The sequence below is a fragment of the Coregonus lavaretus genome (genome assembly GCF_964263955.1).
Source record: "Coregonus lavaretus genome assembly, chromosome: 30".
In the NCBI taxonomy this organism is placed as follows: Eukaryota; Metazoa; Chordata; class Actinopteri; order Salmoniformes; family Salmonidae; genus Coregonus; species Coregonus lavaretus.
Window position 1 is genome coordinate 15,208,073 of NC_140017.1, and position 23,338 is coordinate 15,231,410.

The 23,338-nt window shown below is 44.0% G+C and overlaps 2 protein-coding genes across 4 annotated transcripts in view; both read right to left on the reverse strand.

Moving 5' to 3' along the window:
- Positions 1 to 565: 565 nt before the first annotated feature.
- On the reverse strand, positions 566 to 7,310 carry LOC311105756 (SPARC-related modular calcium-binding protein 2-like; the record flags this gene model as incomplete). The annotated part of the gene is made up of 4 exons (XM_084147964.1): positions 566 to 824; positions 2,605 to 2,698; positions 3,032 to 3,072; positions 7,183 to 7,310. The coding sequence occupies 4 exons, from the start codon at positions 7,308 to 7,310 to the stop codon at positions 566 to 568; spliced, it is 522 nt and encodes a 173-aa protein (XP_084004090.1).
- Positions 7,311 to 16,119: 8,809 nt separating this feature from the next.
- Positions 16,120 to 23,338, reverse strand: part of LOC311105462 (alpha-actinin-4-like) — a 36,927-nt gene continuing 29,708 nt past the window's right edge. For 2 of the 3 annotated variants that reach the window (XM_084147622.1, XM_084147621.1), the window contains exons 14-21: positions 23,001 to 23,141; positions 22,362 to 22,544; positions 21,783 to 21,917; positions 21,322 to 21,501; positions 20,551 to 20,697; positions 19,368 to 19,448; positions 18,360 to 18,518; positions 16,120 to 18,167 (exon numbers count right to left, since the gene is read on the reverse strand). In XM_084147622.1, the coding sequence (XP_084003748.1) occupies positions 18,009 to 18,167; positions 18,360 to 18,518; positions 19,368 to 19,448; positions 20,551 to 20,697; positions 21,322 to 21,501; positions 21,783 to 21,917; positions 22,362 to 22,544; positions 23,001 to 23,141 (1,185 nt within the window). In that variant the 3' untranslated portion in view covers positions 16,120 to 18,008. The remainder of the gene's footprint in view (positions 18,168 to 18,359; positions 18,519 to 19,367; positions 19,449 to 20,550; positions 20,698 to 21,321; positions 21,502 to 21,782; positions 21,918 to 22,361; positions 22,545 to 23,000; positions 23,142 to 23,338) is intronic. The other variant, XR_014610259.1, reaches the window with a different exon arrangement.

Genomic DNA, 23,338 nt, shown 5'->3' on the forward strand with positions numbered 1-23,338 from the left:
TCAAACACATTGAAACCATGTGTTTGTTGTATTTGATACCATTCCACTCCAGCCATTACCACCAGCCTGTCGTCCCCAATTAAAGTGCCACCAACCTCCTGTGGTCTGGGCCCCTGAGGGACGTTGCTGACAGGTCTTTACACTAGGGTGAGAACACACAGCTTCTGTTACTGCTCAAACCACTTCTTGTCACGGTCTTAACATCCTTTACCCATATGGCTAAATGGCATGACACTGTGTATGTGTGGAACCCTTAAGAGTGATCATGTTCTTCCTCACCCTCCATGTAATTTAATGTGGCTAGTCTTAACACATCTTCATGCTAAGATACAGTAGAGCACATATACAATGTGGACAGGCCTAGGGAGAGAGAAGCAGTGGGTTGGAATACAGTAGGTCTTACATAACATATACAGAAGGACTAATCTCACAACTCAAAGCCTGTCACCTCAAAGTGGTAACAAACTAAACATATAAAAAAGCCACATTTGAACCCATATTCACCTCTTCAGATTTTTTTTCTCAAAGCCCAAACCCACCTCACAACCTCAGACAGGCACTGAGCTCAGACACGGTCGCAGTACTGGGCAAACTTCTTAGCACAGCGACGCGGCTTTAACCTCTTGCGCAGGTAAAGTCGGAGGGGCCGGGCCTCACGTTTGCTCAGCACTCCACTGTCATCCGTATCCAGCTGACTGAAGTGCCACCGCAGCCCCCCATCCACCCCACCCGGGCCTGACATGTCCCACTCCTCAACTCCCAGGGAGAGGACCGAGGTGGATGGGGGAGGGGACATGGTGCCTGACAGGGGGGCATCCGAAACCCTGGTAAAGAAATGACACATTTCAGACCAGTAGCATCTCTCTTCTGCACACAATTGTCATGTATTGGCTTGTATAGTCTTGAATTGAAATCAAATAAGTGATGAGCCACATGCAGAGAGCATCTAGCAGACACCAATCTGAGAGTGACTTCTTAAAGGGCCTCATGCTGACATACTGAAGATGATGTTCCAATGTGTTTTTTACAGAACCACAGAGTCTGACTAGTCAGTGAATCTATATTTATGAGATTCCTGCAGTCAGTATAAAATAATGAATTTCACACAAGCACTCCATTCCTGAACCTTAGCTGAGGCAATGCTGCTTGACCTGTAAAGGATGAGTATTCCAGACTGTTCCAGACTGTTCCAGACAGGCATATTGAACATACTGTATAACCATATTCCAATTTCTGTGTCGAGACGAAAATAGCAAACAAGTTATTTATAAACAGGAAGGCTATCGGTATGAAAAATATGTATTCGAGAGAACAAATACACTGTATATCTAAAGATAAGTTTGAAATATTTAATCACATGCTGGAGTACTATCAGATCCATTATGGCACAACAGCCAATCAGTGGCCTGGTAAATTGGTAATGTATTCAGAAATACACTATACTACTACTATCTGTCAGGGAATAGAGGAGGGTTTTGGAGAGAGCAGGGTGAGAGAAACAGGGAATTACAGATGGACGGATATGTAAAATAGAAGAGGTTGAGTGAAGGAAAAACGGACAGATGGAGAGAGAGTGAAAGGAAAAAGAGGTACGGAGCATTTAAGTGGCCACGAGAGGGAGGAGAGATGAAAGAGTGAGAAAGAGAGGGATGAACTGGAGAGATAGAGAGATGGGATGAGTAGGCCCACAGGGTTTAATAGAGTGGTATGCAGACTGACGTAGCGAGAAATAGAGGGATGGGGTCAAGATATAAACAGATGGTAGGGGGTCCAGTGGGTTTAACAGTAAGTCCAGTGGGTTTAATTATACTGAACAAAAATGTAAACGCAACATGCAACAATTTCAAAGATTTTACTGAGTTACAGTTCATGTAAGGAAATCAGTCAATTTAAATAAATTCATTAGTCTGTAATCTATGGATTTCACATGACTGGGCAGGGGCGCAGCCAGGGGTGGGCCTATGAATGAATGAGTTTTTCCCCACAAAAGGGCTTTATTACAGACAGAAATACTCCTCAGTTTCATCAGCTGTCCAGGTGGCTGGTCTCAGACGATCCTGCAGGTGAAGAAGCCGGATGTGGAGGTCCTGGGCTGGCAAGGTAACACGTGATCTGCGGTTGTGAGGCTGGTTGGACGTACTGCCAAATTCTCTCAAATGAAGTTGGAGGCGGCTTATGGTAGAGAAATGAACATTAATTTATCTGGCAACAGCTCTGGTGGACATTCCTGCAGTCAGCATGTCAATTGTACACTCCCTCAAAACTTGAGACATCTGTGGCATTGTGTTGTCAGACAAAAATGCACATTTTAGAGTGGCCTTTAATTGTCCACAGCATAAGGTGCACCTGTGTAATGATCATGCTGTTTAATCAGCTTCTTGATATGCCACACCTGTCAGGTGGATCGATTATCTTGGCAAAGGAGAAATGCTCACTAACAGGGATGTAAACAAATTTGTGCACAATATTTGGGAGAAATAAGCTTTTTGTGCATATGGACAATTTCTGGGATCTTTTATTTCAGCTCATGAAACATGGGACCAACACTTTACTTGTTGTGTTTATATTTTTGTTCAGTGCAAATAGAGTGGTATGCAGACTGACCTGTGAGGGATTAGTATTCCAGACTGTTCAGCCTCCAGCTGCAGGGCTCTCACCAGACTCCGCAGGAACTCTTTCTTCCGGGCCCCAGGGCACCCTGGGAGCAGAGAGAGGGTGTTAAGGCAAGGCAAGGGGGTCAGTTTAAGTTGTGAGTCTTGACAGAATGAGGAACGCCTACCCGCTATGATGTAAACTAGACAAGACTCCACATTGCGTTCACCACAGCTCATTGACACAGTACCCACGGTACTCAGTATAGAAAGTACCAATCAAATGAACTGTCTTAGTGTTAGCCTGGTCCTAGAATAGTTTTTAATGTCTGGCAATGTCTGGCAGAAAGAACAAACTGATCTGGGACCAGGCTAGTAAAAACAAGAAAGGTCATTGTTGAGCTATCCAGGTATAGTGCAGTACAGTAGGATGATCTGACCTGGTAGAGATCGGTCTCTGTAGCTCCTGTCAAGCTGGTTGCTGAAGGGGGCAACAACAGCCATGGGAATGATCTACGTCTGCAACCATAACTCATAGACTCCTCTTCAACCATTTAGTCACTATGATCATACATCACAATGCATTTACCCAATGGTTTGCTCCCTTTTGCCATTTGATATAATCTGTGTTATCATCCACCATTGACAGGAGGAGATGCAGTAGAGGCTACACTATACCCTATGAGCACAAGACGTGGAAAATACATTGAAAATACGTATTTTTGGTTGAGAAGACCTTGAACAGAAGTCTTTCAACCAATTCTGCTCACTGGGGTGTCAGTGGCATTGTTAGCCAGAGAAGTATATGAAGCTAAGAGAAAATACAGTGAAAATGGATGGAAATGTCCATAAAATAATGCTATGCAACCAGGATACTGAAGAAGGTCATCAATAAAACCATAGCATTGCAGTATCAAGACTTTAGTATGGTGCAGGGGGATGGTCTATTTGTAGTGCTGCCCCCCCAGAACACTTATGCCCCTGGAGGCAGTGGTTCAATCCCCCGTTCTGCCACTCGCCACTCTCTGTTCCCTTTCCTCTATCTCCACATCTACAGTACATACTGTATCTACACTAAAACATTTTATTAAAGTAGTAGTAGAAGGTTTTATTGGTTTCTCGCAGTCATAGACTGAATTGTACACCAATTTACAATATAATTGTATATAATTAGATAATAGATCATTGCCCTCAGAACAGCCTCAATTCGTTGGGGCATGGACTCTACAAGGTGTCGAAAGCGTTCCACAGGGATGCTGACCCATGTTGACTCCAATGCTTCCCACAGTTGTATCAAGTTGGCTGGATGTCCTTTGGGTGGTCGACCATTCTTGATACATACGGGAAACTGTTGAGCATGAAAAACCCAGCAGCATTGCAGTTCTTGACATAAACCGGTGCGCCTGTGTTGGAACCTACCACCATACCCCGTTCAAAGGCACTTAAATCTTTTGTGTTTCCCATTCACCCTCTGAATGGCACACATACTGTACACAATCCATGTCTCAATTGTCTCAAGGCTTAGAAATCCTTCTTTAACCTCTCCTCCCCTTCATCTACACTGATTGAAGTGGATTTAACAAGTGAGATCAATAAGGGATCATAGCTTTCACCTGGATTCACCTGGTCAGTCTCATGGAAAGAACATGACACACTGTTTTGTACACTCATCATATACTGCTGCTACTCTGTCCTTTATTTTACTCGTATTATTATCTATCCTGATGCCTAGTCACTTTATCCTGCATTCATGTACATACTGTATCTACCTCAAAGACCTCGTACCCTTGCACATTGATCTGGTACTGGTACTCCCTGTATATGGCTCCATTCTTGTGTATTTTATTCCTCTTGTGTTACTATTTTTCTTTTTATTATTATTTTTAACTCTGCATCATTGGGAAGGGCTTGTAAGCAAGCATTTCACGGTAAAGTTTACACCTGTTGTATTCGGCGCATGTGACAAATAAAATTTGATTTGCTATGATTTTCTGTATTTTGAAAGACAGACAGTACCTGCAGGAAGCTTCCGTCCGCACTGCATTCTGGGACGGTGTGGCTCCGGACACTGGACTCCAGGGCCTGACTACGCAGGCACTTGGACTGGGTGGGATCTGAAGGGGGATGTCCAGCAATGACCTCTACTACTTCCATTGGCATATATAAATCAATGCAGAAGTGTGTATAGATTGTGTGTACTGTACAGTGGGGAAAAAAAGTATTTAGTCAGCCACCAATTGTGCAAGTTCTCCCACTTAAAAAGATGAGAGAGGCCTGTAATTTTCATCATAGGTACACATCAACTATGACAGACAAATTGAGAATTTTTTTTCCAGAAAATCACATTGTAGGATTTTTTATGAATTTATTTGCAAATTATGGTGGAAAATAAGTATTTGGTCACCTACAAACAAGCAAGATTTCTGGCTCTCACAGACCTGTAACTTCTTCTTTAAGAGGCTCCTCTGTCCTCCACTCGTTACCTGTATTAATGGCACCTGTTTGAACTTGTTATCAGTATAAAAGACACCTGTCCACAACCTCAAACAGTCACACTCCAAACTCCACTATGGCCAAGACCAAAGAGCTGTCAAAGGACACCAGAAACAAAATTGTAGACCTGCACCAGGCTGGGAAGACTGAATCTGCAATAGGTAAGCAGCTTGGTTTGAAGAAATCAACTGTGGGAGCAATTATTAGGAAATGGAAGACATACAAGACCACTGATAATCTCCCTCGATCTGGGGCTCCACGCAAGATCTCACCCCGTGGGGTCAAAATGATCACAAGAACGGTGAGCAAAAATCCCAGAACCACACGGGGGGACCTAGTGAATGACCTGCAGAGAGCTGGGCCCAAAGTAACAAAGCCTACCATCAGTAACACACTACGCCGCCAGGGACTCAAATCCCTGCTTAAGCCAGTACATGTCCAGGCCCGTCTGAAGTTTGCTAGAGTGCATTTGGATGATCCAGAAGAGGATTGGGAGAATGTCATATGGTCAGATGAAACCAAAATAGAACTTTTTGGTAAAAACTCAACTCGTCGTGTTTGGAGGACAAAGAATGCTGAGTTGCATCCAAAGAACACCATACCTACTGTGAAGCATGGGGGTGGAAACATCATGCTTTGGGGCTGTTTTTCTGCAAGGGACCAGGATGACTGATCCGTGTAAAGGAAAGAATGAATGGGGCCATGTATCGTGAGATTTTGAGTGAAAACCTCCTTCCATCAGCAAGGGCATTGAAGATTAAACGTGGCTGGATCTTTCAGCATGACAATGATCCCAAACACACCGCCCGGGCAACGAAGGAGTGGCTTCGTAAGAAGCATTTCAAGGTCCTGGAGTGGCCTAGCCAGTCTCCAGATCTCAACCCCATAGAAAATCTTTGGAGGGAGTTGAAAGTCCGTGTTGCCCAGCGACAGCCCCAAAACATCACTGCTCTAGAGGAGATCTGCATGGAGGAATGGGCCAAAATACCAGCAACAGTGTGTGAAAACCTTGTGAAGACTTACAGAAAACATTTGACCTGTGTCATTGCCAACAAAGGGTATATAACAAAGTATTGAGAAACTTTTGTTATTGACCAAATACTTATTTTCCACCATAATTTGCAAATAAATTCATAAAAAATCCTACAATGTGATTTTCTGGAGAAAGAAATCTAATTTTGTCTGTCATAGTTGACGTGTACCTATGATGAAAATGACAGGCCTCTCTCATCTTTTTAAGTGGGAGAACTTGCACAATTGGTGGCTGACTAAATACTTTTTTCCCCACTGTATATATCAGGGATGGTCAACTGGCGGCCGTTTTGAAGGCCCTCAGATCAATTTCCACAACAAAAAAGTTTTTAAGAACTCAGTCGGGGTCTCAACTTTCTGTTGAGAGTTTGAATAGTAGAATACACAAGGTGCAATTTCGAAATGTGGTTGTGCATCAGTAGTTTTTCTCTTGTTATGTCAGTCAGTGATAGCAGTGGAGGCTGCTGAGGGGAGGACGGCTCTTAATAATGGCCGGAATGGAGTGAATGGAATGGTATCAGATTTGTTTTTGGGGGGTTTTCATGTGTTTGATACCATTCCATTCAATCCATTCCAGCCATTAAACTCAATTTCAGCCATTATTATGAGCAATCCTCCCCTCAGCAGCCTCCACTGCCTGATAGTCAGTCAATTAGATTGCTAAATTAGTTTAGCGGCCAGCTGTCTAAACTTGTTATCATGGTCGAATTACCAGACAGGGGACCCCCACTGATTTTGTTGGTCACTCTCACTCAGATATCATATTAAAAACTGCAAACATTTCTCTCCACCCTATGGCAAAAGGTATAGAATTGCAGGAAATTAGCAGTAAAACAGCTAATTTTCCTCTCTGCCCCATGGCAAAATGAGTAGAATTGCAAAATGTTCTTACATGCTTTAAAACTGCAACATTTTCTCCAATTTGTACAATTGCATGAAGTTAACCCGCAATGTGGGACGGGGGACGGACGGAGGAGGAGGGGGGGGGGGGGGGGGGGGGGGTGATTGAGGGGAGGGACACAGACCCAGGAGCAACTGCAGCCCCTAGGCTCTCTGGAAGGCACACAGGGCTCTCTGGAAGGCACACAGGGACTTGTAAAGGCGTCCATTGCTGCCACATACTGTCCGGTGGCGCCCCCTGTGGCAGTCCAGCGCACAACCCCGGGGCCACATGTTTTCTGTGATCAGAAACATCTGGACACAAGCAGCAACACAGGCTGTACAATGCAATTACACCCTACTGACCGGTACTCTCATATGACACACTTTGACCCCCAGCAGCATACTGTATCAGAGAGATAGATTGAAAAAGAGCAGAGTAGGGCTCGTACTGAAGTTGCGTGAGACATTTGAACACTAGTAAATACACGTTTGGAGTGTATTGGTGTGGATAGACTTTAGCAGAGTTGGTCAGAGAGAGGGATAAAAGGGAGATATTTGTTGGTGCTTTGGCTAGTGAATGCTCAGTCTGCTGCTTGTCTGGCACAGGAACAGTGTTTCAGTGTCACGCTAGGAAAAAGCAGAGAGAGGGAGCGCGTAAAAGATGAGAGGCACTGCAGCAGTCAACACATGACCAATGTATGTGAACATTTAAAATAGAAAATGGGGAAATTAGTGGATGTGTGTGTGTGTGTGTGTGTGTGTGTGTGTGTGTGTGTGTGAGGTGTGTGTATATCTTGGTCTTCACCTGCTCCTATACCTGTGAGAGCTGGTTTTGCTAGCTAACTGCTCTGTAAATAAACAGGCCCAATTGAGGGGACGGTTCCAGAACCTTCAGGCCCGCCTCACCCCCCTGCCTGTCAGCTGTGGGCTCAGTCTGCAGCTCATTGTGATGGCTGGAGTAAAGTACTGTATTTGTAAGTCGCTCTGGATAAGAGCATCTGCTAAATGACTAAAATGTAAATGTATTTTGCAGGCCTGCATGCAGAGGGTAGATGCTGGAACATTTATGTTCTGTCATCTGAATATTGCTCTAATACTCTAATACAGGACCATACACCACACATGCATGACCTCTAAAATCTCTTACCTGTCTTTGAGTCACTACCAGAGTCACATCCTAGAGAATGTGACACTTATCGCCATCATGAGAGCAAGTCTCTTTTTTGCAGAACAGGACTGCTGTCCGAGGGCTTTCCCTGTATCCCTGCTATAGTATCGGTGCATTGCAGCTTTTTCCAGCCTTATTCATAGGCACAGTGGTATCCCTAATCGTTAGTGGGATGCCCTAGGTCTAGACTGCATTTGATAAATTTCTACTGTCACACCATGTGTCTTTTTTACATCAACATTCCAGTGAGGTGGGAGGAGAGATGAGAGCAGAGGAGAGAGAGAGGTGTACTCGGATCACAGCCCACAGGCTTGTGCTAAATTGCTAACACATGCTGCCCAGTGCCAGACATCTCACTAAAAGCTAGGTATCATACATACACTCACACACGGGTCCCTCTCTTTTCCCTCTCTGTCCCTCTCACACACGGGTCCCTCTCTCCCAATCCCACTCAGATAGAGCGGCTTGCGGAAGGATTCACCCCCCTTGGCATTTTTCCTATTTTGTTGCCTTACAACCTGGAATTAAAATGGATTTGTATCATTTGATTTACAAAACATGCCTACCACTTTGAAGATGCAAAATATTTTTTTATTGTGAAACAAACAAGAAATAAGACAAAAAAACTGAAAAGTATTCATTTCCCTGTATTTAGCGCCATCCATCATTCCTTCAATTCTGATCAATTTCCCAGTCCCTGCCAATGAAAAACATCCCCACAGCATGTTGCTGCCACCACCATGCTTCACTGTGGGGATGGTGTTCTCGGGGTGATGAGAGGTGTTGGGTTTGCGCCAGACATGTTTTCCTTGATGGCCAAAAAGCTCAATTTTAGTCTCATCTGACAGAGTACCTTCTTCCATGTTTGGGGAGTCTCCCACATGCCTTTTGGCGAACACCAAATGTGTTTGCTTATTTTGTTCTTTAAGCAATGGCTTTTTTCTGGCCACTCTTCCGTAAAGCCCAGCTCTGGGCTTAAAGTGGTCCTATGGACAGATACTCCAATCTCCGCTGTGGAGCTTTGCAGCTCCTTCAGGGTTATCTTTGGTCTCTTTGTTGCCTCTGATTAATGCCCTCCTTGCCTGGTCCATTAGTTTTGGTGGGCGGCCCTCTCTTGGCAGGTTTGTTGTGGTGCCATATTCTTTCCATTTTTTTATAATGGATTTAATGGTGCTCCGTGGGATGTTCAAAGTTTTTTATATTTTATTTATAACCCAACCCTGATCTGTACTTCTCCACAACTTTGTCCCTAACCTGTTTGGAGAGCTCCTTGGTCTTCATGGTGCCGCTTGCTTGTTGGTGCCCCTTGCTTAGTGGTGTTGTAGACTCTGGGGTATTTCAGAACAGGTGTATATATACTGAGATCATGTGACACTTAAATAAAGTCCACCTGTGTGCAATCTAACTAATTATGTGACTTCTGAATGTAATTGGTTGCACCAGATCTTATTTAGGGGCTTTATAGCAAAGGGGGTGAATACATATGGACGCACCACTGTTCCTTTCATTTCACTTCACCAATTTGGACTATTGTGTGTATGTCCATTACATGAAATCCAAATAAAAATCAATTTAAATTACAGTTTGTAATGCAACAAAATTGGAAAAACGCCAAGTGGGATGAATACTTTTGCAAGGCACTGTAACTCTGGACCCAGACCATGGCCTATTCCTTTCCCTCACACTACTACCCTTGCCCCCCCTCCCCGAGCCCCAGCCATCCTCCAGGCTCTATCTTCAATACCTCTTTGTCTCCCGCTCTCCCTCACACACTCTCTCTGGCATTATTTAATTGATTGATTCCTTGTGGAGAAAACCATATACATTGAATATGTGTGTACATGTTGGAGACATCCAAGATAGAGGTAGTGTCCTCATTGTGGCTGGAGGACGGGGGAGATAGCTTTCTAACTAGGAGTTCACTGTGTTCAATACAACTGAATAGCAGGCAGACAGAGGAGGGGTGTCCAGATGCAAAGTGTAGCTAGTAGCCTTGAGTGGCTTCTCTGTTCAGGTGCAGTGTTACAATGTGTTCCCGGCTACAATTAGTGTCAGTGTTCTGGGCGGAGTGTTGAGCAGTGCAGTGTGGACAAACAAGGTGGCATGGTTTTAGGCAACCTGGTGTTAGATTGACTGATTTTATAACTGCATATGAAAATATAAATATACAGTTGAAGTCAGAAATTTACATACACCTTAGCCAAATACATTTAAACTCAGTTTTTCACAATTCCTGACATTTAATCCTAGTAACTATTCCCTGTCTTAGGTCAGTTAGGATCACCACTTTATTTTAAGAATGTGAAATGTCAGAATAATAGTAGAGAGTGATTTATTTTTTTTATTTTTATTTTTTTTATTTTTTTTAGCAGACGCTCTTATCCAGAGCGACTTACAGTTAGTGAGTGCATACATCTATTTATTTATTTTTTCTTTTCATACTGGCCCCCCGCAGGAATCGAACCCACAACCCTGGCGTTGCAAACGCCATGCTCTACCAACATCCCTGCCTGCCATTCCCTCCCCTACCCTGGACGACGCTGGGCCAATTGTGCGCCGCCCCATGGGTCTCCCGGTCACGGCCGGCTACGACAGAGCCTGGATTCGAACCAGGATCTCTAGTGGCACAGCTAGCACTGCGATGCAGTGCCTTAGACCACTGCGCCACTCGGGAGACTGTTTCAGCTTTTAATTCTTTCATCACATTCCCAATGGGTCAGAAGTTTACATACATTTGGTAGCATTGCCTTTAAATTGTTTAACTTGGGTCAAACGTTTCGGGTAGCCTTCCACAAGCGTCCCACAATAAGTTGGGTGAATTTTGGCCCACTCCTCCTGACAGATCTGGTGTAACTGAGTCAGGTGTGTAGGCTTCCTTGCTCGCACAGACTTTTTCAGTTCTGCCCACAAATTGTCTATATGATTGAGGTCAGGGCTTTGTGATGGCCACTCCAATACCTTTACTTTGTTGTCCTTAAGCCATTTTGCCACAACGTTGGAAGTATGCTTGTCCATTTGGAAGACCCATTTGCGACCAAGCTTTAACTTCCTGACTGATGTCTTGAGATGTTGCTTCAATATATCCACATAATTTTCCTTCCTCATGATGCCATCTATTTTGTGAAGTGCACCAGTCCCTCCTGCAGCAAAGCACCCCCGCAGCATAATGCTGCCACCCCCGTGCTTCACTGTTGGGATGGTGTTCTTCAGCTTGCAAGCAACCCCCTTTTTCCTCCAAATATAACGATGGTCATTATGGCCAAACAGTTCTATTTTTGTTTCATCAGACCAGAGGACATTTTTCCAAAAAGTACGATCTTTGTCCCCATGTGTAGTTGCAAACCATAGTCTAGCTTTTATATGGAGGTTTTGGAGCAGTGGCTTCTTCCTTGCTGAGCGGCCTTTCAGGTTAATGTCGATATAGGACGTGTTTTACTGTGGATATAGATACTTTTGTACCCGTTTCCTCCAGCATCTTCACAAGGTCCTTTGCTGTTGTTCTGGGATTGCACTTTTCGCATCAAAGTACGTTCATCTCTAGGAGACAGAACGCATCTCCTTCCTGAGCAGTATCACGGCTGTGTGGTCCCATGGTGTTTATACTTGTGTACTATTGTTTGTACAGATGAACGTGGTACCTTCAGGCATTTGGAAATTGCTACCATGGATGAACCAGACTTGTAGAGGTCAAAAAAAAAAATCTGAGGTCTTGGCTGATTTCTTTTGATTTTCCCATGATGTCAAGCAAAGAGGCACGGAGTTTGAAGGTAGGTCTTGAAATACATCCACAGGTACACCTCCAATTGACTCAAATTATGTAAATTAGGCTATCAGAAGCTTCTAAAGCCATGACATCATTTTCTGGAATTTTACAAGCTTTTTAAAGGCACAGTCAACTTAGTATATGTAAACTTCTGACCCCTCTGGAATTGTGATACAGTGAAGTATAAGTGAAATAATCTGTCTGTAAACAATTACAAAAATTACTTGTGTCATGCACAAAGTAGACGTCCTAACCGACTTGCCAAAACTATAGTTTGTCAACAAGAAATGTGTGGAGTGGTTGAAAGACAAGTTTTAATGACTCCAACCTAAGAGTATGTAAACTTCCGACTTCAACTGTATCTCAAGAGGGTCACCATAGGGTGATGAAATACCATGTTTTTGCTAAGACTGTGCAATTTCGCTGAAAGACTTGCATACTTTTTTTTACATCCAACTTTTCCGTTTAAATAAGCCCCCTCCCCTGTTATATGTGGAGTAAAAGTAGTGAGAGCAGTTAATCAGTCACTTGTGAGGAGTTCTTCTCCATTAATCTCTATGGCATGGCATGATGGCTGGACAGACAAACACACTGTGTGAGCAATCTGTCAATGTCATGAGCCTGTAGAATACAAACAACCAAACATTGCACACACACACGCTGACATGCTAAACAGGTGCTCTTTCACAGCTGAGTCATGTACAAGTACACATTTTCTCACATTTCAAAATTGGCATGGTAACCAAACACACTGAAACCTACAAACATTGTATGCACACACTAAAACACATACAGTGCCTTGCAAAAGTATTCATGGCATTTTTCCTATTTTGTTGCATTATAACCTGTAATTTAAATTGATTTTTATTTGGATTTCATGTAATGGACATACACAAAATAGTCCAAATTGGTGAAGTGAAATGAAAAAAATAACTTGTAAAAAAAAAAGTGGTGCGTGCATATGTATTCACCCCCTTAGCTATGAAGCCCCTAAATAAGATTTGGTGCAACCAATAACCTTCAGAAGTCACATAATTAGTTAAATAAAGTCCACCTGTGTGCAATAAGTGTCACATGATCTCAGTATGTATACACCTGTTCTGAAAGGCCCCAGAGTCTGCAACACCACTAAGCAAGGGGCACCACCAAGCAAGCGGCACCATGAAGACCAAGGAGCTCTCCAAACAGGTCAGGGACAAAGTTGTGGAGAAGTACAGATCAGGGTTGGGTTATAAAAAAAATATCCTAAACTTTGAACATCCCATGGAGCACCATTAAATCCATTGTTAAAAAAGGGAAAGAATATGGCACCACAACAAACCTGCCAAGAGAGGGCCGCCCACCAAAACTCACAGACCAGGCAAGGAGGGCATTAATCAGAGGCAACAAAGAGACCAAAGATAACCCTGAAGGAGCTGCAAAGCTCCACAGCGGAGATTGGAGTATCTGTCCATAGGACCACTTTAAGCCGTACACTCCACAGAGCTGGGCTTTATGGAAGAATGGCCAGAAAAAAGCCATTGCTTAAAGAAAAACATAAGCAAACACCTTTGGTGTTCGCCAAAAGGCATGTGGGAGACTCCCCAAACATATGGAAGAAGGTACTCTGGTCAGATGAGACTAAAATTGAGCTTGAGGGAAACCTGTTTCAGTCTTCCAGAGATTTGAGACTGGGACGGAGGTTCACCTTCCAGCAGGACAATGACCCTTAGCATACTGCTAAAGCAACACTCAAGTGGTTTAAGGGGAAACATTTAAATGTCTTGGAATGGCCTAGTCAAAGCCCAGACCTCAATCCAATTGAGAATCTGTGGTATGACTTAAAGATTGCTGTACACCAGCAGAACCCATCCAACTTGAAGGAGCTGGAGCAGTTTTGCCTTGAAGAATAGGCAAAAATCCCAGTGGCTAGATGTGCCAAGCTTATAGAGACATACCCCAAGAGACTTGCAGCTGTAATTGCTGCAAAAGGTAGCTCTACAAAGTATTGACTCTACAAAAAATCCATTTTAATTCCAGGTTGTAAGACAACAAAATAGGAAAAATGCCAAGGGGGGTAAATACTTTCACAAGCCTTCAGAAAGTATTCATACCCCTTGACTTATTCCACATTTTGTTGTGTTACAGCCTGAATTCAAAATTGATTAAATATATTTTTTCCTCACCCATCTACACACGATACCCGATAATGACAAAGTGAAAACATGTTTTTAGAAATTTTTGCAAATTTATTTAAAATGAAATACAGAAATATCTAATTTACACAAGTATTCACACCCTTGAGTCAATACATGTTAGAATCAACTTTGGCAGCAATTACAGCTATGAGTCTTTCTGGACAAGTCTCTAAGAGCTTTGCACACCTGGATTGTAAAATATTTGCACATTTTTTCTTTTTTTAATTATTCAAGCTCTGTCAAGTTGGTTGTTGATCATTGCTAGACAGTCATTTTCAAGTCTTGCCATAGATTTTCAAGCTGATTTAAGTCAAAACTATAACTAGGCCACTAAGGAACATTCAACATAGTCTTGGTAAGCAACTCCAGTGTATATTTGGCCTTGTGTTTTAGGTTATTGTCCTGCTGAAAGGTGAATTTGTCTCAAAGTGTGACGTTTTCCTGTATGATTTTGCCTGTGCTTAGCTCTATTCAGTTTCTTTTTATCCTAAAAACTCCCTAGTCCTTGCCCATGACAAGCATACCCATAACATGATGCATTCACCACCATGCTTGAAAATATGAAGAGTGGTACGCAGTGACATGTTGTGTTGGATGTGCCCCAAACGTAACACGTTGTATTCAGGACATAAAGTTAAATTTCTTTGCCATATTTTTTGCAGTTTTACTTTAGTGCCTTATTGCAAACAGGATGCATGTTTGGAATATTTGTATTCTGTACAGGCTTCCTTCTTTTCACTCTGTAATTTAGGTTAGCATTGCGGAGTAACTACAATGTTGTTGATCTATCCTCAGTTCTCCTATCACAGCCATTAAACTCAGGTGAAATCCCTGAGCGGTTTCCTTCCTCTCCAGCAACTGAGTTAGGAAAGACGCCTGTATCTTTCCTAGTGACGGGGTGTATTGATATATCATCCAAAGTGTAATTAATACCTTCACCATGCTTTTTTTTTTACCCATCTACCAATAGGTGTCCTTCTTTGCGAGGCATTGGAAAACCTCCCTGGTCTTTGCGCTTGAATCTGTGTATGAAATGCACTGCTCAACTGAGGGACCTTACAGATAATTGTATGCGTGGGGTACAGAGATGAGGTAATCATTCAAAAATCATGTTAAAAACTATTATTGCACAGAGTGAGTCCATGCAATTTTTACGTGGCTTCTTAAGCAAATGTTTACTCCTGAACTTATTTAGGCTTGCCATAAAAAAGTGGTTGAATACTTATTGACTCAAGACATTTCATCTTTTTATTTTTTAATTAATTTGCAAACATTTCTAAAAACATAATCCCACTTCGTCATTATGGGGTATTGTGAGTAGGCCAGTGACAAAAGTCAAGGGTTGTGAATACTTTCTAAAAGGCACACACCCGTTTTCCCTTGGGTAGAATAAAAAAATAACAGCTTAAATATTTACCTTGAGGCAAATTCTGACCTTTGGTCTGGGCTAGTTGGCCAGTGTTTGTCTACTCCATACACGGCCTCCTCTTTAGGGAACATTGGCTTTATAGACTTTCTCAGATTCCACTCCATGGCTTGGAGGTGTGGCCCCTACACACTGATCTTGGATCAGCTTGTCATAATCTAGTACTGACCATAACCATTTAGGAGATACAACTAAACTGACTTTAGATCACTCAGAGCTCTATGACTCAAGGTAACAGGTATATTCCATTAATTCATGGATGTAGCCAATCTGAATAAAAAAGGGTTTCAGCACTGCTTGAGATGGCAACCACTCCTTTCTGTCTATTATAGTCTACTTCACTCAGCCAGAGCACAGATGTAATATATAGTTTTGCACTTGTTTAGTTTTTATATTTTAAATGCACCATTGGTGATTGGATTTTGGTTTAAATTCAGGTGACAATCACAGAAAGTGAATAAAAAATGATTGTTTACTGTCCAGAGTCAAATATTACCAACAATAACATGTATTACAGAGGATGCATAGGCTATGTATATATATTTAGACCTAGGCCTAGAGAAGAGGAAAGAAAGACAACAAAGTAGTAGTATTTTATAAGGAAACTTTATGTGTGCTTGTGAAATTCACTTTTAGACAGAAGGCTGTTTTGCAGTTTCCAGTACAGCAGATAAGGTTTGATATTAAAGAGTACAAAAAAGAAGAAATCACAATTCCAAAGTTCAATGCTTTCCAACCTTGTAGGTAAAAGTACAAGCTTTTGGCCCAAGTCTTATTTTTCATCCTCTGGCTCACTTCCCCGGCTCACTTCCCCCTAAGCTCCTCGACCCCTCCCCTTTACAAATATTAAAGAAATAAAACAAATGTCTTGCACTTAATTTTGTCAATTAATTTCTTCAAATAAATTCCCGCCATTTCTCTCTGAACTCTGTGATATTGGATATAGATGATTGCATAGATTGGTAGTCAGTAATTTACTTTTATTTAAGACATTATGGAATGTTTATTAAGACTCTGGCCCACTCCCTTTGCCCTCCTTTCCGCTGCAGAGGGAAGACAGACAAGGAGATGGAGAGATGGAGAGAGCGAGAGACAGGGCTGTAGCCATTATCAGGCACATTTTTAGTACTCCCATCGTTTCCAACTTCATCAGGGAACTCTAAAGCAGTGTTGCTATAGAAACAATTAAGCCGAGGATAGTGTTGGGCCTTCACTTTGTCCATGTAAGCATTACATGACCTGACATGCTGTGCTTCTAGGGGATATTCTTTAATATGTTCTTCAGTTGAAACTATAATAAAGGAATAGATTGGGTGAACAAGAGCACCTTATATGCCTCCAAGATAAAAGTGATATATCATGAAAGCAAAGTTTATTAAATGCCAACATGTTTATGTCAAGTGTCATGTGATGTTTACATAGAAGCTATAAAGGCCTCACATATACTTCCTTCAACTAAATTGTCACCATATCTTCAATACAACAGGATTCCATATTTGACAGTTGAAACAAAAAAAACAAAAAAAACTTTATCCAAATGGAGACTCACAGTAACTCAAACCTATCTACCGTACTCAATGTGTGAAACTGCTATTTTTTTCCCCCTTCGCTATTTGTTGTTTTTGCTTTTAAAAATGCCACTCTTGTTTTGCCCTACAAGCCTGCGATGAGTATTCTGACTGTGTTGCGTACTGGAAAAATAAGTATGTACAGCACTGAACCCACTTACTCACATTTGCTGGAGAAAAGAAACAAACAAATGGGTAAAGGAAAGAGTTGAGGTTAGCAATCCAAGTTCCACTTATCCAGCAAAATGCGGTAAATGTCATTATTCTCTGTTCAACCCCCTGCCCCCCCTTCATATATCTCTGTGTTCTAATACGCGCAAACTCTCCACCCCCCCACCCCCCATCAAGATAAAATAAACAAAACGAAAAAATAGTATAAGAATCATCTGAATATCTTGTGCCACCCCCATCCCCCCCCCCCCCCACCCCCCAAATCCATCCCCAAGGCAGAGGGTGAAGATGGGACTTGCACTACAGAGCAGTGTTCCCATCCTGTTCTGACCCAGAAGTGCACCTGTGGTTGCTGGTTTTCACCCCATAACATGATGTGCATTTGATTGTAGTTGATCTGTGAACCAAGTAAGTTGCGCTCAATAACCGCTTGGGACAGCCAACCAGTTTGAGATGAAAACCTGTACTCAGGGGCACTGCGGGACCAGAACCTAGAGGGAGCAGTAGAGCTGTCCACCAATCACTTCCCAGGACTCTCCACCTGCAGCCCCACCCTCTTCTACAGAACCAATCAGACTCACTCCCCTCTTCTCTCCTCCTACTGCTCCCAGTGACTGCAGGCTATACCTAGAGGGGTGGAGAGTGTCTACTCTGCATTGGGCCTGGCAAGCCTCTATGTACCCCCCTTCTACCCCAAACCTCATCCCGTCTCCCTCCCTCCCCTCTGTGGTGTGCTCCTAGAGGTCACTCTCCCCGTAGAGGGCAGTGGAGAAGGACATGTAGTCGAGGGCTCCGGGCTTCGCATCGGGGCCTGAGTAGGGCGCCATGCGGGCGATGCAGTACTCCGCCTGGTCTGGAGGCAGCTCCCGCCTCAGCTCCTCGGCCATGATGAAGTTCTGACAGAGAGTGAGGGAAAGAGATGGGAGGGAGGGACGTTGAATAACAGAGTGATAGTTGAGTAATAATAGTTTGTCTACTTCAGCCGTCTCAAGTAGCTGCAACACACATTCTCTCTCTCTTACACAGACACACACACACACACTCACCACACGAGCCCAACACCATTCCACCCCCACAAACCCCCTCACCTTGTCTGCAGCCAGGATCTTGAAGGAGGCGATGACCTGGTCGGCTGTGTCTGTGTCCGTGGTCTCCCTGGACATGAAGTCTATGAAGGCCTGGAAGGTGACCGCTCCGCTGTTGTTGGGGTCCACTATGCCCATGATGCGGGCAAACTCGGCATCACCCTGGAAACCACCACCACAGGAAAACACAGGTTAACCCAGAAACAACAATAGGAAATCGAGGGTATCACTGACCAATGACCAACCTCTGAGCAATATTACCACTAATTAAACATTTAACTTGAATTTGACAACATGCCTCAACGATAAAGATTGTATTAATATCTGCTTAGGGGCAGGGTTGTTAAGAGGGATTGTGTTACAAGAGACAGTTACTACACATTATGCTTACCATGTTGCAGTAGCTACAACAGTAAGGGTCTTATTCTAAACTCAAGACAGAGGGAGAAAAAGAAAGATTGAGACGAGAGCAGAAAAAGCAGAGAGAAGCAGCAGGCAGTACCAGGCTGTTTCCAGTGGCAACGAGCAGAGCGCGGTAATTGTCTATGTCCATCTGCCCTGTGCGTTTCTGTTCCCAGGGACCGAGAGATTGAGAGGAACAGATATGGAAGGAAAAGGAGAGCAATAGAGGGAGCGTGGATTCGAGGGGGACAGAAAAGTACGAGAGGAGGAAGACATGAGCAGATAGAAGCATGGAAAGAGGAGGAACAAAGGAGGGGAAGGTGCGGAGAGGTGAGTAATGAGAGGGGAGTGAAAAAAATGGAAAAAGCAGAAACAACGTTAAAAAGAGATGAGTCAAATCAAGGTAAAAAAAAACTGCAGTGTTGGAGCCGAGGCTGTGGCTAGAGTGGAGGCCAGTGAGTGAGTGGGTGAGTGAAATGAGAGTGAATGACAGCACAGGCAAGCAAAAAGCCAGGCAGAGCGCGGCCCCAGCAGGTTAGACGGGTAACAGCAGCAGCCCCTCTCTCCTCCGCCCCTCCGCCCCCCCCCCGACTTGTCTGCGCTCCTTACCGTTTTGTTATTCTCCACATCGTAGCCCAGGCTGATCAGGCACGCCTTGAACTCCTCAGCCATCAGGGCCCCGCTGTGGTCCTGTGAGGTCAGGTGAGCGTGGTCAGTGATGGGACCATGGCATGCAAGACGAGGGTGATGACGGACAGACATGGTGGGGACAGATAGACAAACGGATGTTAGATGTTAAACAATGACAACAGCTTATGGGGAAAACAAATCTGTGATACTAGACACACTGACAGGCACACCAGTGACCATGACGGGCCAGTGTCTCCAAAGCGCTTGTCTGTAAGCGCTTTGGAACACATATGCGATACTCAAGCACTGTTTAACGGTGACCCCTATATATCTTTATGGAAATGACAACAGGTCCTCAAAGATCACCATAGTGCTAGTGACAGGACAGCTTTGTCCCAAATGGCACCCTATTCCCTAGATCCCTCATATTCAACTCTGGATCTCGAAGCCAGTTCCACTGCTTTTTTTCCCACTGTTCACCACTAACCAGGGACTTATCTAGACCTGGGACACCAGGTGGGTGCAATTCATTATCAGGTAGAACAGAAAACCAGCAGGCTCTGGACCTCATAGGATAATAGTTGAATATCTCTGCCCTATATTGTGCACACCATAAGGGCCCTGGTCAAAAGCAGTGCACTATATAGGGAATAGGGAGCCATTTAGGATGCAGCGTCTGTCTTGATATTGAGCCAAACACAGCATGCATAAAGACAGTGAGGTGAAGTGATGAGGTATGGTGTTGAGGTATGGCGCTGTGGGATGGGTGAGGTGAACTCAGGGGTTACACATCCCCCCCTCTCATTGCACTCAGCTCCACTCTACACAGCCCCAGCCCATGGTGAAACACTATTAGTTCCACCTGTGACTGTCAACAAACAACAAGGAATAGGTTTGTCCTCACAAGTCTAGTCCATTTCTTACTCCCACCTGAGTTTCCCTTCTGAAATAAGAGGGGGACTTAAGTACTATGCTTAAGACTTAAGAATATGCACATACAGGAGTTAAAAGTAAACCCATCTTCTAGAGTAAGACACTCAAAAGCTGGTGGCAATAACAGCATTCTCGCAGACATTCTTTCAATGTTATTTTATACAAAAAGATGCCCTCCTGTTCCCTCTCGCCTGATCCCCCATGTTGACCCCTGCTGTTGACCCCTGACCTTGTCAAAGTGGTTGAAGGAAGTGCGGTACTCATGCAGCTGCTCCTGGCTGATGCCCTTGGCGTCGCGGGTCAGGATCTGGTTCTCGATCTCGTTGATGGTGCGGGCGATAGTGGTGAGGAGCTGCTCCCAGCCCACCCGCAGGTGCTGAGATGGAGGGATGGAGGGATAGGGTGTGGGAGAAAGAGAAAATATGTTGAAGGTTAACCACATGCAGAAGAAACAGTATTGAGTAAGGAGGAGAGATAGTAACCAGTGTAACATGATATGTAGAACAGAGACGAACGGACAAACATTGATCTAAAAGATGGAGGACAGCAAAAACCTCCAGGCTGTCATTGTAAATAACAATTTGTTCTCAACTGACCCGCCTGGTAAAATAAACAGGTAAAATTAAAAATTTAAATAGAACAGATGATGAAAATCAGAGAAAATAATGGGGAAAAATAGTGACCTATTCCACATAGAAAAACAACAAGAGAAAGAGAACCAACAGAAAGTCGAGAGCAGGGCGGCGTCCCAAATGACCCCCTACATCAATGGAGGCTGCTGAGGGGAGGACGGCTCATAATAATGGCTGGAATGGAGTCAATGGAATGGTATCAACCACATGGTTTCCACGTGTTTGATACCATTCCATTGACTCCATTCCAGCCATTATTATGAGCCGTCCTCCCCTCAGCAGCCTCCACTGCCCTACATAGTGTACACTATAAAGGGAATAGGGGCCCATTTGGGGTGCAGTGAAAAGTCAGTGTTTTGTGTAGCTACCTCCATGCTATAGGTGGTGTATTTGTTGTCGAAGATGAGGGCCTCCTGGATGAGCTGATGGTCTCCCTCCAGCTGGTCGATGTTGGGCTTGTACTCTATGATGCTCTGCTCATACTCTCTCAGGTTCACCAGCTGGTCCTCCAGAGTTCCGTTCATCTCAATGGATATCCGCCCAATCTCCTACATACACATATATATTCAAGGATCAGATCACCAAAAGGCCAGGGCCAGCGTGTATTCACTAGGCACCAAACGGAAGAAAACAGGCTGAAACAGGAAGGGTCAACCTTAATGCTCAATTTAGTTTTCTGTTACAAAACATTTTAAAACATCTTCTGTTGAATGCCATAATGAACACGACCCAGGAGGCACAGAGCCAATAATGACACTAAGAGGGCTGGATCAATCTTATGTAGTATGGGTTGGCACAGTAAGTGTACGTCTCGGTTCCTTTACTGTACCTCCATTTTGGTCTGTATCCAGGGCCCAACGATGTTGGCCTGGGTGGCAAACTTGCGGCGCAGGTGGTCGTTGGACTGCTGCTTGGCCAGCTCCTCCTGCAGGGCCCGGTCACGCTGGGGCACCAGCTGTTCCACCTACAAACACACACCACATGGGGGCGCCACAGTCAGCACAGCACACACATTCCCATAGTAGCAGCAATGCCACAAGGCTGAGGCTCACTCAGGAGCCTGTTTTAGGTAGGTTATTAACTACCCCACACACAATATATATATGATTAATTGAATCCAAATTATTCATATATTCATGGCTACAGCCCTCCGGTAGCTCAGTTGGTAGAGCATGGCGCTTGCAAGGGTTGTGGATTCATTTCCCACGGGGGGCCAGTATGAAAAATGTATGCACTCACTAATTGTAAGTCGCTCTGGATAAGAGAGTCTGCTAAATGACTAAAATGTCATACATACATACATACACACACATACATATACAGATATATATATTTTGCAAAGCATATGAACATACAGCCACAGGTACACATTGAAAACACACACAGACACACAAACAAACACACATACCTTTTCCCATTTGTTGTCGATACTCTTGGGGGTGATGGTGGTGTAGGGGTTGCCCCCGCTCAGCTTGATGCCATTGTACTGGGCAATCTTCTGCACCTCCGCCTGAATGGCCTGGATGGCCTCCCGCTCCTTGTTGGCCTCTGGGAGGGTAGACTTGAACTGCTCATGGGCTGTGATTAGGCCCTGTAAGAGAGAGGAGAAAGGAGAGAGAAAAAAATGAGAGAGGGAGAAAGAAACAAAGGAGAAAGATGGGAAATGAGGTGAAGGACAAAGTGAAAGGAAAGATTAAAAGAAAGATCAGCATAGTATTACAGTACGTACCCATATCAGTCACATGAACTCGTGGATACCATGCATGTAGTATGAAGGAAGTTACCAGTAGTTTCGCGAGCCAATGCTAAGTAGCGTTAAAGCAATGACTGGAAGTCTACAGGTACGGTAGCATTGCTATTGTACCTGTAGATTTCCAGCCATTCCCATTCATTCTAAACGTTCGTTACCCAGTATGAGACTAAATGACAACTTTATTGACAACCTACTGTTAACAGCACAGGTCATGATGATACATTGTGATAGTGGAGACCCTCTGGAGACGTAAGGCAGTAAACGGTTGGTGATGGGTGTCCCCACGTCTTTTACCTGGATCTCTTCGATGTTGTGAACGATGAACATGTCCTGCAGGTCCTCCATGGCCCCCTCCATCCAGTTGTTGAAGGGTGCCGCCCTCTTGGCATACTCCAGGTACAGCTCGTCAATAGACTCCAGCTGCTTCTCTGTCCTCTGTGGGGGGAGAGAGGGAGGGAGGGGGAGAGACTGGGGTCAGGTGCCTGCTGGGAACACTAGAATCTATGTGACAGGGATTCAACATGAGACACAGAAGGGTAAGGGAACCCTGGTAGAAAGTCTGTGTGTGTGTTTGGGTGCGTGTCTACCCATGTATGAATAGATGGGAGTGTGTGAAAGGTGGCTGGCTGCGT